The sequence below is a fragment of the Toxotes jaculatrix genome, chromosome 8 (assembly GCF_017976425.1).
Source record: "Toxotes jaculatrix isolate fToxJac2 chromosome 8, fToxJac2.pri, whole genome shotgun sequence".
In the NCBI taxonomy this organism is placed as follows: Eukaryota; Metazoa; Chordata; class Actinopteri; family Toxotidae; genus Toxotes; species Toxotes jaculatrix.
In genome coordinates this window covers 8,839,113-8,854,094 of record NC_054401.1, presented here as the reverse complement: position 1 = coordinate 8,854,094, position 14,982 = coordinate 8,839,113, and the positions used below count along the sequence as shown (strand labels likewise).

The following is a 14,982-nucleotide window of genomic DNA, read 5'->3' as shown; positions in this document are numbered from 1 at the left end:
CTATGACGTTTTTTATGACTTTTGGAGGTCAAAAAAAATTTTGACCTTTTTTGTCCGAAAAAAACGCCTTACTATACTATGACGTTTTTTATGACTTTTTGAGGTCAAAAAAAATGTTGACTTTTTTTGTCCGATTTTGACGCCTTACTATACTATGACGTTTTTTATGACTTTTGGAGGTCAAAAAAAATTTTGACTTTTTTTGTCCGAAAAAAACGCCTTACTATACTATGACGTTTTTTATGACTTTTGGATGTCAAAAAAAATTTTGACTTTTTTTGTCCGATTTTGACGCCTTACTATACTATGACGTTTTTTATGACTTTTGGAGGTCAAAAAAAATTTTGACTTTTTTTGTCCGAAAAAAACGCCTTACTATACTATGACGTTTTTTATGACTTTTTGAGGTCAAAAAAAATGTTGACTTTTTTTGTCCGATTTTGACGCCTTACTATACTATGACGTTTTTTATGACTTTTGGAGGTCAAAAAAAATTTTGACTTTTTTTGTCCGAAAAAAACGCCTTACTATACTATGACGTTTTTTATGACTTTTGGAGGTAAAAAAAAATGTTGACTTTTGTTGTCCGATTTTGACGCCTTACTATACTATGACATTTTTTTTGGCCGATTTTGACGCCTTACTATACTATGACGTTTTTTATGACTTTTGGAGGTCAAAAAAAATTTTGACTTTTTTTGTCCGAAAAAAACGCCTTACTATACTATGACGTTTTTTATGACTTTTGGATGTCAAAAAAAATTTTGACTTTTTTTGTCCGAAAAAAACGCCTTACTATACTATGATGTTTTTTTATGACTTTTGGAGGTCAAAAAAAATTTTGACTTTTTTTGTCCGATTTTGACGCCTTACTATACTATGACGCTTTTTATGACTTTTGGAGGTCAAAAAAAATGTTGACTTTTTTTGTCCGATTTTGACGCCTTACTATACTATGACGTTTTTTATGACTTTTGGAGGTCAAAAAATTTTTTGACTTTTTTTGTCCGATTTTGACGCCTTACTATACTATGACGTTTTTTATGACTTTTGGAGGTCAAAAAAATTTTTGACTTTTTTTGTCCGAAAAAAACGCCTTACTATACTATGACGTTTTTTATGACTTTTGGAGGTCAAAAAATTTTTTGACTTTTTTTGTCCGAAAAAAACGCCTTACTATACTATGACATTTTTTATGACTTTTGGAGGTCAAAAAATTTTTTGACTTTTTTTGTCCGAAAAAAACGCCTTACTATACTATGACGTTTTTTATGACTTTTGGAGGTCAAAAAAATTTTTGACTTTTTTTGTCCGAAAAAAACGCCTTACTATACTATGACGTTTTTTATGACTTTTGGAGGTCAAAAAAATTTTTGACTTTTTTTGTCTGAAAAAAACCGCCTTACTATACTATGACGTTTTTTATGACATTTTGGGGTCAAAAAATTTTTTGTCTTTTTTTGTCTGAAAAAAACCGCCTTACTATACTATGACGTTTTTTATGACATTTTGGGGTCAAAAAATTTTTTGTCTTTTTTTGTCCGTTTTTGACGCCTTACTATACTATGACGTATTTTATGACTTTTGGAGGTCAAAAAAAATTTTGAATTTTTTTGTCCGAAAAAAACGCCATACTATACTATGACGTTTTTTATGACTTTTGGAGGTCAAAGAAATTTTTGAATTTTTTTGTCCGAAAAAAACGCCATACTATACTATGACGTTTTTTATGACTTTTGGAGGTCAAAAAAATTTTTGACTCTTTTTGTCCAAAAAAAACGCCTTACTATACTATGACGTTTTTTATGACTTTTGGAGGTCAAAAAATTTTTTGACTTTTTTTGGCCGATTTTGACGCCTTACTATACTATGACGTTTTTTATGACTTTTGGAGGTCAAAAATTTTTTTGACTTTTTTTGTCCGAAAAAAACGCCTTACTATACTATGACGTTTTTTATGACTTTTTGAGGTCAAAAAAAATGTTGACTTTTTTTGTCCGATTTTGACGGCTTACTATACTATGACGTTTTTTATGACTTTTGGAGGTCAAAAAAAATTTTGACTTTTTTTGTCCGAAAAAAACGCCTTACTATACTATGATGTTTTTTATGACTTTTGGATGTCAAAAAAAATTTTGACTTTTTTTGTCCGAAAAAAACGCCTTACTATACTATGACGTTTTTTATGACTTTTGGAGGTCAAAAAAAATTTTGACTTTTTTTGTCCGATTTTGACGCCTTACTATACTATGACGTTTTTTATGACTTTTGGAGGTCAAAAAAATTTTTGACTTTTTTTGTCCGATTTTGACGCCTTTCTATACTATGACGTTTTTTATGACTTTTGGAGGTCAAAAAAATTTTTGAATTTTTTTGTCCGAAAAAAACGCCATACTATACTATGACGTTTTTTATGACTTTTGGAGGCCAAAGAAATTTTTGATTTTTTTTGGCCGAAAAAAATGCCATACTATACTATGACGTTTTTTATGACTTTTGGAGGTCAAAAAATTTTTTGACTTTTTTTGTCCGAAAAAAACGCCTTACTATACTATGACGTTTTTTATGACTTTTGGAGGTCAAAAAATTTTTTGACTTTTTTTGGCCGATTTTGACGCCTTACTATACTATGACGTTTTTTATGACTTTTGGAGGTCAAAAATTTTTTTGACTTTTTTTGTCCGAAAAAAACGCCTTACTATACTATGACGTTTTTTATGACTTTTTGAGGTCAAAAAAAATGTTGACTTTTTTTGTCCGATTTTGACGCCTTACTATACTATGACGTTTTTTATGACTTTTGGAGGTCAAAAAAAATTTTGACTTTTTTTGTCCGAAAAAAACGCCTTACTATACTATGATGTTTTTTATGACTTTTGGATGTCAAAAAAAATTTTGACTTTTTTTGTCCGAAAAAAACGCCTTACTATACTATGACGTTTTTTATGACTTTTGGAGGTCAAAAAAAATTTTGACTTTTTTTGTCCGATTTTGACGCCTTACTATACTATGACGTTTTTTATGACTTTTGGAGGTCAAAAAAATTTTTGACTTTTTTTGTCCGATTTTGACGCCTTTCTATACTATGACGTTTTTTATGACTTTTGGAGGTCAAAAAAATTTTTGAATTTTTTTGTCCGAAAAAAACGCCATACTATACTATGACGTTTTTTATGACTTTTGGAGGCCAAAGAAATTTTTGATTTTTTTTGGCCGAAAAAAATGCCATACTATACTATGACGTTTTTTATGACTTTTGGAGGTCAAAAAATTTTTTGACTTTTTTTGTCCGAAAAAAACGCCTTACTATACTATGACGTTTTTTATGACTTTTGGAGGTCAAAAAAAATTTTGACTTTTTTTGGCCGATTTTGACGCCTTACTATACTATGACGTTTTTTATGACTTTTGGAGGTCAAAAAAATTTTTGACTTTTTTTGTCCGAAAAAAACGCCTTACTATACTATGACGTTTTTTATGACTTTTGGAGGTCAAAAAAAATTTTGACTTTTTTTGTCCGAAAAAAACGCCTTACTATACTATGATGTTTTTTTATGACTTTTGGAGGTCAAAAAAATTTTTGACTTTTTTTGTCCGAAAAAAACGCCTTACTATACTATGACGCTTTTTATGACTTTTGGAGGTCAAAAAAAATGTTGACTTTTTTTGTCCGATTTTGACGCCTTACTATACTATGACGTTTTTTATGACTTTTGGAGGTCAAAAAAATTTTTGACTTTTTTTGTCCGAAAAAAACGCCTTACTATACTATGACATTTTTTATGACTTTTGGAGGTCAAAAAAATTTTTGACTTTTTTTGTCCGAAAAAAACGCCTTACTATACTATGACGTTTTTTATGACTTTTGGAAGTCAAAAAAATTTTTGACTTTTTTTGTCCGATTTTGACGCCTTACTATACTATGATGTTTTTTATGACTTTTGGAGGTCAAAAAAAATTTTGACTTTTTTTGCCCGAAAAAAACGCCTTACTATACTATGACGTTTTTTATGACTTTTGGAGGTCAAAAAATTTTTTGACTTTTTTTGTCCGAAAAAAACGCCATACTATACTATGATGTTTTTTATGACTTTTGGAGGTCAAAAAATTTTTTTGACTTTTTTTGTCCGATTTTGACGCCTTTCTATACTATGACGTTTTTTATGACTTTTGGAGGTCAAAAAAAATTTTGACTTTTTTTGTCCGAAAAAAACGCCTTACTATACTATGACGTTTTTTATGACTTTTGGAGGTCAAAAAAAATGTTGACTTTTTTTGTCCGATTTTGACGCCTTACTATACTATGACGTTTTTTATGACTTTTGGAGGTCAAAAAAAATTTTGACTTTTTTTGTCCGAAAAAAACGCCTTACTATACTATGACGTTTTTTATGACTTCTGGAGGTCAAAAATTTTTTTGACTTTTTTTGTCTGATTTTGACGCCTTACTATACTATGACGTTTTTTATGACTTTTGGAGGTCAAAAAAAATTTTGACTTTTTTTGTCCGAAAAAAACGCCTTACTATACTATGACGTTTTTTATGACTTTTGGAGGTCAAAAAAAATGTTGACTTTTTTTGTCCGATTTTGACGCCTTACTATACTATGACGTTTTTTATGACTTTTGGAGGTCAAAAAAAAATTTGACTTTTTTTGTCCGAAAAAAACGCCTTACTATACTATGACGTTTTTTATGACTTCTGGAGGTCAAAAATTTTTTTGACTTTTTTTGTCCGATTTTGACGCCTTACTATATTATGACGTTTTTTTTGGCCGATTTTGACGCCTTACTATACTATGACGTTTTTTATGACTTTTGGAGGTCAAAAAAAACTTTGACTTTTTTTGTCCGATTTTGACGCCTTACTATACTATGACGTTTTTTATGACTTTTGGAGGTCAAAAAAATTTTTGACTTTTTTTGTCCGAAAAAAACGCCTTACTATACTATGACGTTTTTTATGACTTTTGGATGTCAAAAAAAATTTTGACTTTTTTTGTCCGAAAAAAACGCCTTACTATACTATGACGTTTTTTATGACATTTTGAGGTCAAAAAAAATTTTGACTTTTTTTGTCCGAAAAAAACGCCTTACTATACTATGATGTTTTTTATGACTTTTGGAGGTCAAAAAAAATTTTGACTTTTTTTGCCCGAAAAAAACGCCTTACTATACTATGACGTTTTTTATGACTTTTGGAGGTCAAAAAAATTTTTGACTTTTTTTGTCCGAAAAAAACGCCTTACTATACTATGACGTTTTTTATGACTTTTGGAGGTCAAAAAAAATTTTGACTTTTTTTGTCCGAAAAAAACGCCTTACTATACTATGACGTTTTTTATGACTTTTGGAGGTCAAAAAAAATTTTGACTTTTTTTGTCCGAAAAAAACGCCTTACTATACTATGACGTTTTTTATGACTTTTGGATGTAAAAAAAAATTTTGACTTTTTTTGTCCGAAAAAAACGCCTTACTATACTATGACGTTTTTTATGACTTTTGGAGGTCAAAAAAATTTTTGACTTTTTTTGTCCGATTTTGACGCCTTACTATACTATGACGCTTTTTATGACTTTTGGAGGTCAAAAAAAATTTTGACTTTTTTTGTCCGATTTTGACGCCTTACTATACTATGAAATTTTTTTTGTCCGATTTTGACGCCTTACTATACTATGACGTTTTTTATGACTTTTGGAGGTCAAAAAAAATTTTGACTTTTTTTGTCCGAAAAAAACGCCTTACTATACTATGACGTTTTTTATGACTTTTGGAGGTAAAAAAAAATGTTGACTTTTGTTGTCCGATTTTGACGCCTTACTATACTATGACATTTTTTTTGTCCGATTTTGACGCCTTTCTATACTATGACGTTTTTTATGACTTTTGGAGGTCAAAAAAAATGTTGACTTTTTTTGTCCGATTTTGACGCCTTACTATACTATGACGTTTTTTATGACTTTTGGAGGTCAAAAAAAATGTTGACTTTTTTTGTCTGAAAAAAACGCCTTACTATACTATGACGTTTTTTATGACTTCTGGAGGTCAAAAATTTTTTTGACTTTTTTTGTCTGATTTTGACGCCTTACTATACTATGACGTTTTTTATGACTTTTGGAGGTCAAAAAAAATTTTGACTTTTTTTGTCCGAAAAAAACGCCTTACTATACTATGACGTTTTTTATGACTTTTGGAGGTCAAAAAAAATGTTGACTTTTTTTGTCCGAAAAAAACGCCTTACTATACTATGACGTTTTTTATGACTTCTGGAGGTCAAAAATTTTTTTGACTTTTTTTGTCCGATTTTGACGCCTTACTATACTATGACGTTTTTTATGACTTTTGGAGATCAAAAAAATTTTTGACTTTTTTTGTCCGATTTTGACGCCTTACTATACTATGACATTTTTTTTTGGCCGATTTTGACGCCTTACTATACTATGACGTTTTTTAAGACTTTTGGAGGTCAAAAAAAACTTTGAATTTTTTCGCCCGAAAAAAACGCCTTACTATACTATGACGTTTTTTATGACTTTTGGAGGTCAAAAATTTTTTTGACTTTTTTTGTCCGAAAAAAACGCCTTACTATACTATAACGTTTTTTATGACTTTTGGAGGTAAAAAAAAATGTTGACTTTTGTTGTCCGATTTTGACGCCTTACTATACTATGAAATTTTTTTTGTCCGATTTTGACGCCTTACTATACTATGACGTTTTTTATGACTTTTGGAGGTCAAAAAAAATTTTGACTTTTTTTGTCCGAAAAAAACGCCTTACTATACTATGACGTTTTTTATGACTTTTGGAGGTAAAAAAAAATGTTGACTTTTGTTGTCCGATTTTGACGCCTTACTATACTATGACATTTTTTTTGGCCGATTTTGACGCCTTACTATACTATGACGTTTTTTATGACTTTTGGAGGTCAAAAAAATTTTTGACTTTTTTTGTCCGAAAAAAACGCCTTACTATACTATGACGTTTTTTATGACTTTTGGAGGTCAAAAATTTTTTTGACTTGTTTTGTCCGATTTTGACGCCTTACTATACTATGACGTTTTTTATGACTTTTGGAGGTCAAAAATTTTTTTGACTTTTTTTGTCCGATTTTGACGCCTTACTATACTATGACGTTTTTTATGACATTTTGAGGTCAAAAAAATTTTTGACTTTTTTTGTCCGAAAAAAACGCCTTACTATACTATGACGTTTTTTATGACTTTTGGAGGTCAAAAAAAATGTTGACTTTTTTTGTCCGATTTTGATGCCTTACTATACTATGACGTTTTTTATGACTTTTGGAGGTCAAAATTTTTTTTGACTTTTTTTGTCCGATTTTGACGCCTTACTATACTATGACGTTTTTTATGACATTTTGAGGTCAAAAAAAATTTTGACTTTTTTTGTCCGAAAAAAACGCCTTACTATACTATGACGTTTTTTATGACTTTTGGAGGTCAAAAAAATTTTGACTTTTTTTGTCCGAAAAAAACGCCTTACTATACTATGACGTTTTTTATGACTTTTGGAGGTCAACAAATTTTTTGACTTTTTTTGTCCGATTTTGACGCCTTACTATACTATAACATTTTTTATGACTTTTGGAGGTCAAAAAATTTTTTGACTTTTTTTGTCCAAAAAAAAAACGCCTTACTATACTATGACGTTTTTTATGACAAAAAAGTCAGAAATTTTTTTTTGACTTTTTTTGTCCGATTTTGACGCCTTACTACACTATGACGTTTTTTATGACAAAAAAGTCAGAAAAATTTTTTTGTTAACTATTTTTGTCCGATTTTGACGCCTTACTATACTATGACGTTTTTTATGACAAAAAAGTGAAAATTTTTTTTTTTACTTTTTTTGACCGATTTTGACGCCTTACTATACTATGACGTTTTTTATGACTTTTGGAGGTCAAAAATTTTTTTGACTTGTTTTGTCCGATTTTGACGCCTTACTATACTATGACGTTTTTTATGACTTTTGGAGGTCAAAAATTTTTTTGACTTGTTTTGTCCGATTTTGACGCCTTACTATACTATGACGTTTTTTATGACTTTTGGAGGTCAAAAAAAATTTTGAATTTTTTTGCCCGAAAAAAACGCCATACTATACTATGACGTTTTTTATGACTTTTGGAGGTCAAAAATTTTTTTGACTTTTCTTGTCCGATTTTGACGCCTTACCTATGACGCTTTTTATGACATTTTGAGGTCAAAAAAAATTTTGACTTTTTTTGTCCGAAAAAAACGCCTTACTATACTATGACGTTTTTTATGACTTTTGGAGGTCAAAAAAAAATTTGACTTTTTTTGTCCGAAAAAAACGCCTTACTATACTATGACGTTTTTTATGACTTTTGGAGGTCAAAAAAAATGTTGATTTTTTTTGTCCGATTTTGACGCCTTACTATACTATGACATTTTTTTTTGGCCGATTTTGACGCCTTACTATACTATGACGTTTTTTATGACTTTTGGAGGTCAAAAAACTTTTGACTTTTTTTGTCCGAAAAAAACGCCTTACTATAGTATGACGTTTTTTATGACTTTTGGAGGTCAACAAATTTTTTGACTTTTTTTGTCCGATTTTGACGCCTTACTATACTATAACATTTTTTATGACTTTTGGAGGTCAAAAAAATTTTTGACTTTTTTTGTCCAAAAAAAAACGCCTTACTATACTATGACGTTTTTTACGACTTTTGGAGGTCAAAAAATTTTTTGACTTTTTTTGTCCAATTTTGACGCCTTACTATACTATGACGTTTTTTATGACTTTTAGAGGTCAAAAAATTTTTTGACTTTTTTTGTCCGATTTTGACGCCTTACTATACTATGACGTTTTTTATGACAAAAAAGTGAAAATTTTTTTTTTTTACTTTTTTTCACCGATTTTGACACCTTACTATACTATGACGTTTTTTACGACTTTTGGAGGTCAAAAAAAATTTTGACTTTTTTTGTCCGATTTTGACGCCTTACTATACTATGACGTTTTTTACGACTTTTGGAGGTCAAAAAATTTTTTGACTTTTTTTGGCTGATTTTGACGCCTTACTATACTATGACGTTTTTTATGACAAAAAAGTGAAACTTTTTTTTAAACTTTTTTTGACCGATTTTGATGTCTTACTATACTATGACGTTTTTTTATGACTTTTGGAGGTCAAAAAAAATGTTGACTTTTTTTGTCCGATTTTGACGCCTTACTATACTATGACGTTTTTTATGACTTTTGGAGGTCAAAAAAAATGTTGACTTTTTTTGTGCGATTTTGACGCCTTACTATACTATGACGTTTTTTACGACTTTTGGAGGTCAAAAAAATTTGACTTTTTTGTACAAAAAAAAATTGCCATCATCCCTTCCACAATGTCCACAGGGTTGGATTTCTTGAAAAAATAGCGCATGATATTGTGTTTCAGTAGCTCATTCTCAACAGCACAACAGTGACACATCTGCTTTTAGAGTGAACATGAGATGCATTGCATGGAAAGTTTGTCACAGTGCACTCCCATCAGACACCATTTCTCTTATCTTTGTCATCTATTTCCTGTTACGTTAGAACAAGATGAGACTGATTTGATATAGTCTGAGAAAATGCAACTTTATTCAGCAACAAAAGCTCCACACAAAAAGATAAGATGCAGAAGTATGCTGTGTCATTTCTGTCTACAGTGCTCACATATTCCAAAAGCAGGCATTGCTTAACATACACACAAGCCAACACATAAACACTTTCATGTCCCCACAGCAAAATGGAGAATGAAGCAGATTATGTTTTCACATGTTCTGGCAACATTGTGAGTGTACTTCACACCCACAAAATGATGCTGTCAGAAAATGATGAAACTCTGCAAACTGTATTTTGTCACCTTCTTGCATAAGGTACGCTCAGGCTGCAACACACTCTGGCAGCTTTAGGACAATGACTATGAGATGTTACAATTAAAAACTACTACAGGATACAATTAAAAACTACTACAACTATTACCATCAGTGTCTGCACAGACAGTACAGCATCGTGATTTGCAGTTATTGATTTTGCTGTATGCAAGTTTGAGGAAATAAGCTGAATTAGGGAAGAACAGTTTGAAAGTGTACAACCACCCCAGACTTACTCTGACTTATAAAACACTTTTCCCTAAATAAGGCTCATGTGCAAATGCTGGTTAGTAACTAACAGAAAGACACACATATCATAGTCTCTAAACATCATGATGTCCAATTCGAAAATCACGATAAAATGGGCGTCCAGAATGTTGGCGTCACTTTTAAAATCTGTCAACACTTCTACCTCTTGCAAACACTGATATGCCATAAAGGTTTTTGCATTGTTGAATTAGTTCTCCATTTGTATAACTTTGTGCTTCCTTGCCTGACTACCTTTGTCCTTTAGAGGATGTGTTTTTCAGTCATAGTGGAGATTGTGACAACTAAAAACATGCTAGCACCGTGCAAGTGTTTTTTCTGTTTCACATGATGGCAAGATAAAAACGAATGTTGGAGGTTTGCAGAAAATTGCTCCCTGTGGCTGTGTCTGCTTGTACTGTTCCTCAATGCAATTTCAGAAACTGATCCACAGACTAAATGGCACCAGATATAAAAAAAAAAACCTTCTTGTGTATGTTTGTTATTAGCCATGCTAGTGGCATGACTTTAGGAACTTCAGGTTTAACCCTAGGTTTTCAGGGCAACAACAGTAGTTCACTTCTTACCAGGTTACACTACCATGGCAGACCTAACCTGCTTGCTGTTAACTTCGGAGGATCAGATCAAAATCTGTCAACACCCTGACTACTGACCAATCAGATCACTAGAAAAATGGAGTCATCATTCCTACAGGATCTCGACAGGGACAAAATAATTTAAAGTGACAAATAATAAAAAGCATCAGATATATTTTTTATCTGGTTATAAAATAACCAATAAATAACATAAATATTGTAGCTTCATCGACATTGTTCATGCTTTTACTTCTATTACATCACTTTTTTCTTAAATTCTTTTTTCTTCTTTTTTTTCTATTTTTTAAAATCCCACCCCCCATTGGGGTTTCTGACGCCGAGCTATAACCTTGGCATATGTGACATCACCATACGTGGTCTCTGGGCGTTGCATCTCTGGACGGTGTGGGCTTGATGTCAGTGTAGATCACATCTTGAGTCTGAGTGAGAGAACACATTAACGTGTTAGGAGAGTAAGTGATCTATTAACAGATGTCACAAATTGCTGATAAATGCAACTTGCATAATGTAGCTTGAAAAGTTGGGGGTTTTTTTTGCCCTCATAGGGGCTTCAGACGCCAAACTACAACCTTAGCGTATGTGACATCATCACACATGGTGTCTGAGTGTTTGTAACTGGATGAGCGTGTTGCACTTCTGGATGGTGAGAGCTTGACGGCAGTGTAGACCACATCCGGAGTCTGATTGAGAGAACATGTTAATGTGGAGACTTAGTTCCTCATTTGTATTATTATGATGTTGCTTTTCTAAACCAACAATCATTTGTTTTTCTAACCACAATCACAGAGAAAACAAACTTCATCCAACTTAAACTTATTCAACTTAAATTCAACGATGTATTTTCAAACCAACTCTGAGCTCACCTCTTCACTCACAGCATCAGATGGCCTGGCCACATCCATCACCGTACCACCTGTATCTGAGAGCCAGAGAAACTTTATTGAAGGGAACTGAAAACAACAAAAAGATTAAAAATGATAATATAAAAGATAAATCAATCAGATGCTTAGAAACAGTGTGAAGAGGAACTTGTGCTTTTGTACTCACCAATGATGACATTGTGTCTGACTGAAGAATTACACCTGAGTAAAGGAATCAAAAGTGAGGTGATCAGTTTCAATAAATATTAAATAATGTAATAAACAAATATATATAAAAATGAACCCTGATATATATATATATATATATATATTTTTTTTTTTTTTTTTTTTTTGGTTAATGAATTGTCCTACAGAAAATACACACACACCTTATGAAGAGGAGGTAAGCTAAGGCTGCCACTATGCCTAAGAGCATTGCAACAGCAGCCACTATAGCAGAAACCATCCCTGATGATAACGGCATCTGTTCTGGGGGAAGAAACATGACTGTGATTAACACTGTGTGTGTGTGCCTATCCTGTGAAATGATTTTAAAGTTCAAGTTTATATAATCACAGGTATTTGAGATCATTAAGAAGCCTACAATAAAGGATGACTTTGCCATGGCAACACAATTGCTATAGTTGAGGCATACAAGGTAATGCAGCACAACTATGTTTAAAGGACATCTATACTGGTCCCACATATTTATCAGACCCAAGTTAGTCTCCACTGATGGACTGTAAGATTAAGCAAAATGTAATCCAATAATTAAAAAATAAATCTTTTTAATTAGTCGGTCATACACAGTTTTACACCGCTCCTGACCTACTGTAAATCAAACTGCTCACTGAACACAAAGAAAATATTATATTCAACATGACTTTGTGTTGCCTTGGGGGTCACGCTCATTTTACAGACTGTCTACACTTTTGAGGAGTGCGGCTGCAGTTTGTGTAAAAATGCTTCACACACTCACCTTGAACAATGAGTTTGGTTGTTCCTTCAAATGAGCCACTGGGGAAGGTTGCAACGGAGCACATGTATGACCCTGCGTCTCTCAGTTCAACGTCTTTAATTGTCAGCGATTGTCCTACAATCATCACTCTCCCATTTAGAGAAGAATTATGAATAGCCATTCCATGCATTCTATCGAAAACAACAATGGTGACTGAATTTCTCGGTGGTTGCAGGAGGTTCCACTGAACCAGTGTAACACTGGCGTTGTCTGCTCCTTGGATGAACCGGCATGGCAAGGTGACATCGTGCCCGAGGTATCCAATCACTTCAGGCCAAACTTCGACTCGTTGTGCCTCCAGAACTATCAAAAATAAGGTGTTATGGTGTGCAGTTTTCAATCTTTGTCGGCCGGTTTTATTTATTTATTTCATTTTCCCCCAAACACACAGTATGGAATGAACAGCAAGCAAACCTCTGTATGGGGTTTACTGTAAAGGAGGAGTTGGATACAAAAACTTTAGGCCTTAAACTGTTTGCAAATTCTGTTAAAGCGGAATTGTCACGACCGAGTCTCTAAAACAGCAATATGTCTGCTGTCAATATTAGACAAGTTATATAGATCCGCACACAGTACGCACATCTTCACGGTCATTCAAAAAAAAAAAAAAAAAAAAAAAAAACATTTTAAAACAAAGTTTAAAACATTTTTATCTTACCCGGGAGTAATGTGATGTAAATCAACTTCAGCTGGAGGAGAGGTGAGAGGCAGCAAGTTTTCATTGTGCTCAACTTCAGGTGGTGGACAAAATAACAGAAAAACTTTACAATACAATAGTCCTTGCCGTGCATACGAATTGAAGCACAGTCAATTTTGGGGTTAACTTTGGTAGATTACTGTTAGAAAGTGAGTCACGTCGTGTCGGTTTAAGAAACTATCGCCATCATTTTATATCCGTTTTCAGATCAACAGTCAAGAAACTTACAGAGTTGCAGAGAAGTCTCCGGTTTAACTGTCGATTACACCGGAAAAAAAGCAGCGTGGCAAACGGAGAAACGTCTAAAAAAATTACGCAATTTTCCATTTATTAACAGGAACATAGTCTGAACAGAGTCAGGACAAACACGCGATATTTGCCACACCAACGCTGCAGAACCAGGGCCTGACAGAAAAAAAATGACCGAGCTGACTGGGAAATGAACTCATGAACAACTCATTGAAGTGTGATTTTTAGCTCATTGGTAAAACAGGGACCTCATGTGGTCGAATGATGGTAACGTCTTCTAAATAACATGATGTTGAAACCTGTGACTTTGCTGATCGTGGTGGATCAAATTCGCAGAACATTTCAGCGGCAATACCTTGTTGGGGTAAGATAGTGCATTACAAGTAAAAGTGCAGCAACCAAAATTGAGAAAAGAAGAAATGACCACCAAATGGCCATCAGAGACGCAAAACTCCCATTTTGTTTGATTTCATCTCCATATTTGTGTGTGACAGCAAACCAAAACACAAACTTACTCTGCCATGGTGTATAGAGTTCCTCGAGATGAATTTGAGATACAGCAAATTAGTTCAACCTTGTTTTATCTAATAGTTTGTTTGGATATGTAATGCCAGAGACATGCTATTTTATATACTATTCATCTAGCACCTGCACAGTTAAAAATATGTAAATTGCGGTCTGCTATTCATGGGTATGCAGTTATGTGTCAAGATTTTGTTCCCCTTTACATTAGGTGGAAGTTGTGGTGACAGTGTCAGATTACAAGTTGATACTCACTGCTGGAGAAGGCACTGCCTGTGTCTTCATTTCACCATTTTTGTGAACATGAGAATTGGTGCATCTAAGAAGTTGGAGATGATAAAAAGATAGAGACAGGGAAACATGAATATTCTTACAAGTGAAATGTTTTACAAATTAAAATGAGAAATTTTATCTCCTGAAAATGTGTATCTATCAAACTTGTCAGTGACTTTATCTTGTAAAACTCACTAGGTGGATACAGTGGTTAATTTTCTTTGCTCTGTGACCTATGGCATGGTGGTTTGTGGGTGTCTTGGGTGGCTTTCACATCACAACCAATTCTTGCACAAGGTTTCAACTGACATTGCATGAGAAGTGTGGGCCTTCAGTTTGGTTTGGTTGAACCTTAATATGGACATTAATATATTACCCCCCAGCTTCAAGGTTGTTGACTTTTACTTTCCATTGTGACTGATAAGATGAGGCAGGTAAGATGAGACAGTACCTTTTATTATCATGATGACTGTGGCATGTTGATTAGGCAGTTAGGCCAACCTGGAATAGTTCACTGTGTCATTATAGTTTGCCTTCTCGACAGTATCTCACTTCATGTGCACCTGCAGTTGGACCAATAAAGAGCCAGTAGTAGACAGACGCTGAATC

The 14,982-nt window shown here is 32.9% G+C and overlaps 1 protein-coding gene across 4 annotated transcripts; it reads right to left on the bottom strand.

Moving 5' to 3' along the window:
• Window positions 1-9,603: 9,603 nt before the first annotated feature.
• Window positions 9,604-14,868, bottom strand: LOC121185834 (nectin-2-like). Of its 4 annotated transcripts, XM_041044294.1 has the most exons (9): window positions 14,825-14,868; window positions 14,356-14,419; window positions 13,291-13,321; window positions 12,594-12,935; window positions 12,004-12,103; window positions 11,802-11,836; window positions 11,618-11,673; window positions 11,324-11,434; window positions 9,604-11,173 (listed from the first exon to the last, which is right to left on the bottom strand). In XM_041044294.1, the coding sequence occupies exons 2-9, from the start codon at window positions 14,383-14,385 to the stop codon at window positions 11,099-11,101; spliced, it is 780 nt and encodes a 259-aa protein (XP_040900228.1). In that variant the 5' UTR covers window positions 14,386-14,419; window positions 14,825-14,868; the 3' UTR covers window positions 9,604-11,098. The 4 variants fall into 4 exon arrangements, with proteins under 4 accessions (XP_040900228.1, XP_040900225.1, XP_040900227.1 ...); XM_041044291.1 differs by lacking the exons at window positions 14,356-14,419; window positions 14,825-14,868 and adding an exon at window positions 13,558-13,728 and having other exon boundaries at window positions 13,291-13,363; XM_041044293.1 differs by lacking the exons at window positions 14,356-14,419; window positions 14,825-14,868 and adding an exon at window positions 13,558-13,728.
• Window positions 14,869-14,982: the final 114 nt, after the last annotated feature.

Coding starts and splice junctions, on each gene's coding strand:
- LOC121185834 (XM_041044291.1), bottom strand. CDS start 13,656: ATGGAAAATTGCGTAATTTTTTTAGACGTTTCTCCGTTTGCCACGCTG. Junction 13,364..13,557: donor GGAGACTTCTCTGCAACTCT/GTAAGTTTCTTG, acceptor CACCACCTGAAG/TTGAGCACAATGAAAACTTG. Junction 11,435..11,617: donor CTGATGCTGTGAGTGAAGAG/GTGAGCTCAGAG, acceptor TCTCTCAATCAG/ACTCCGGATGTGGTCTACAC.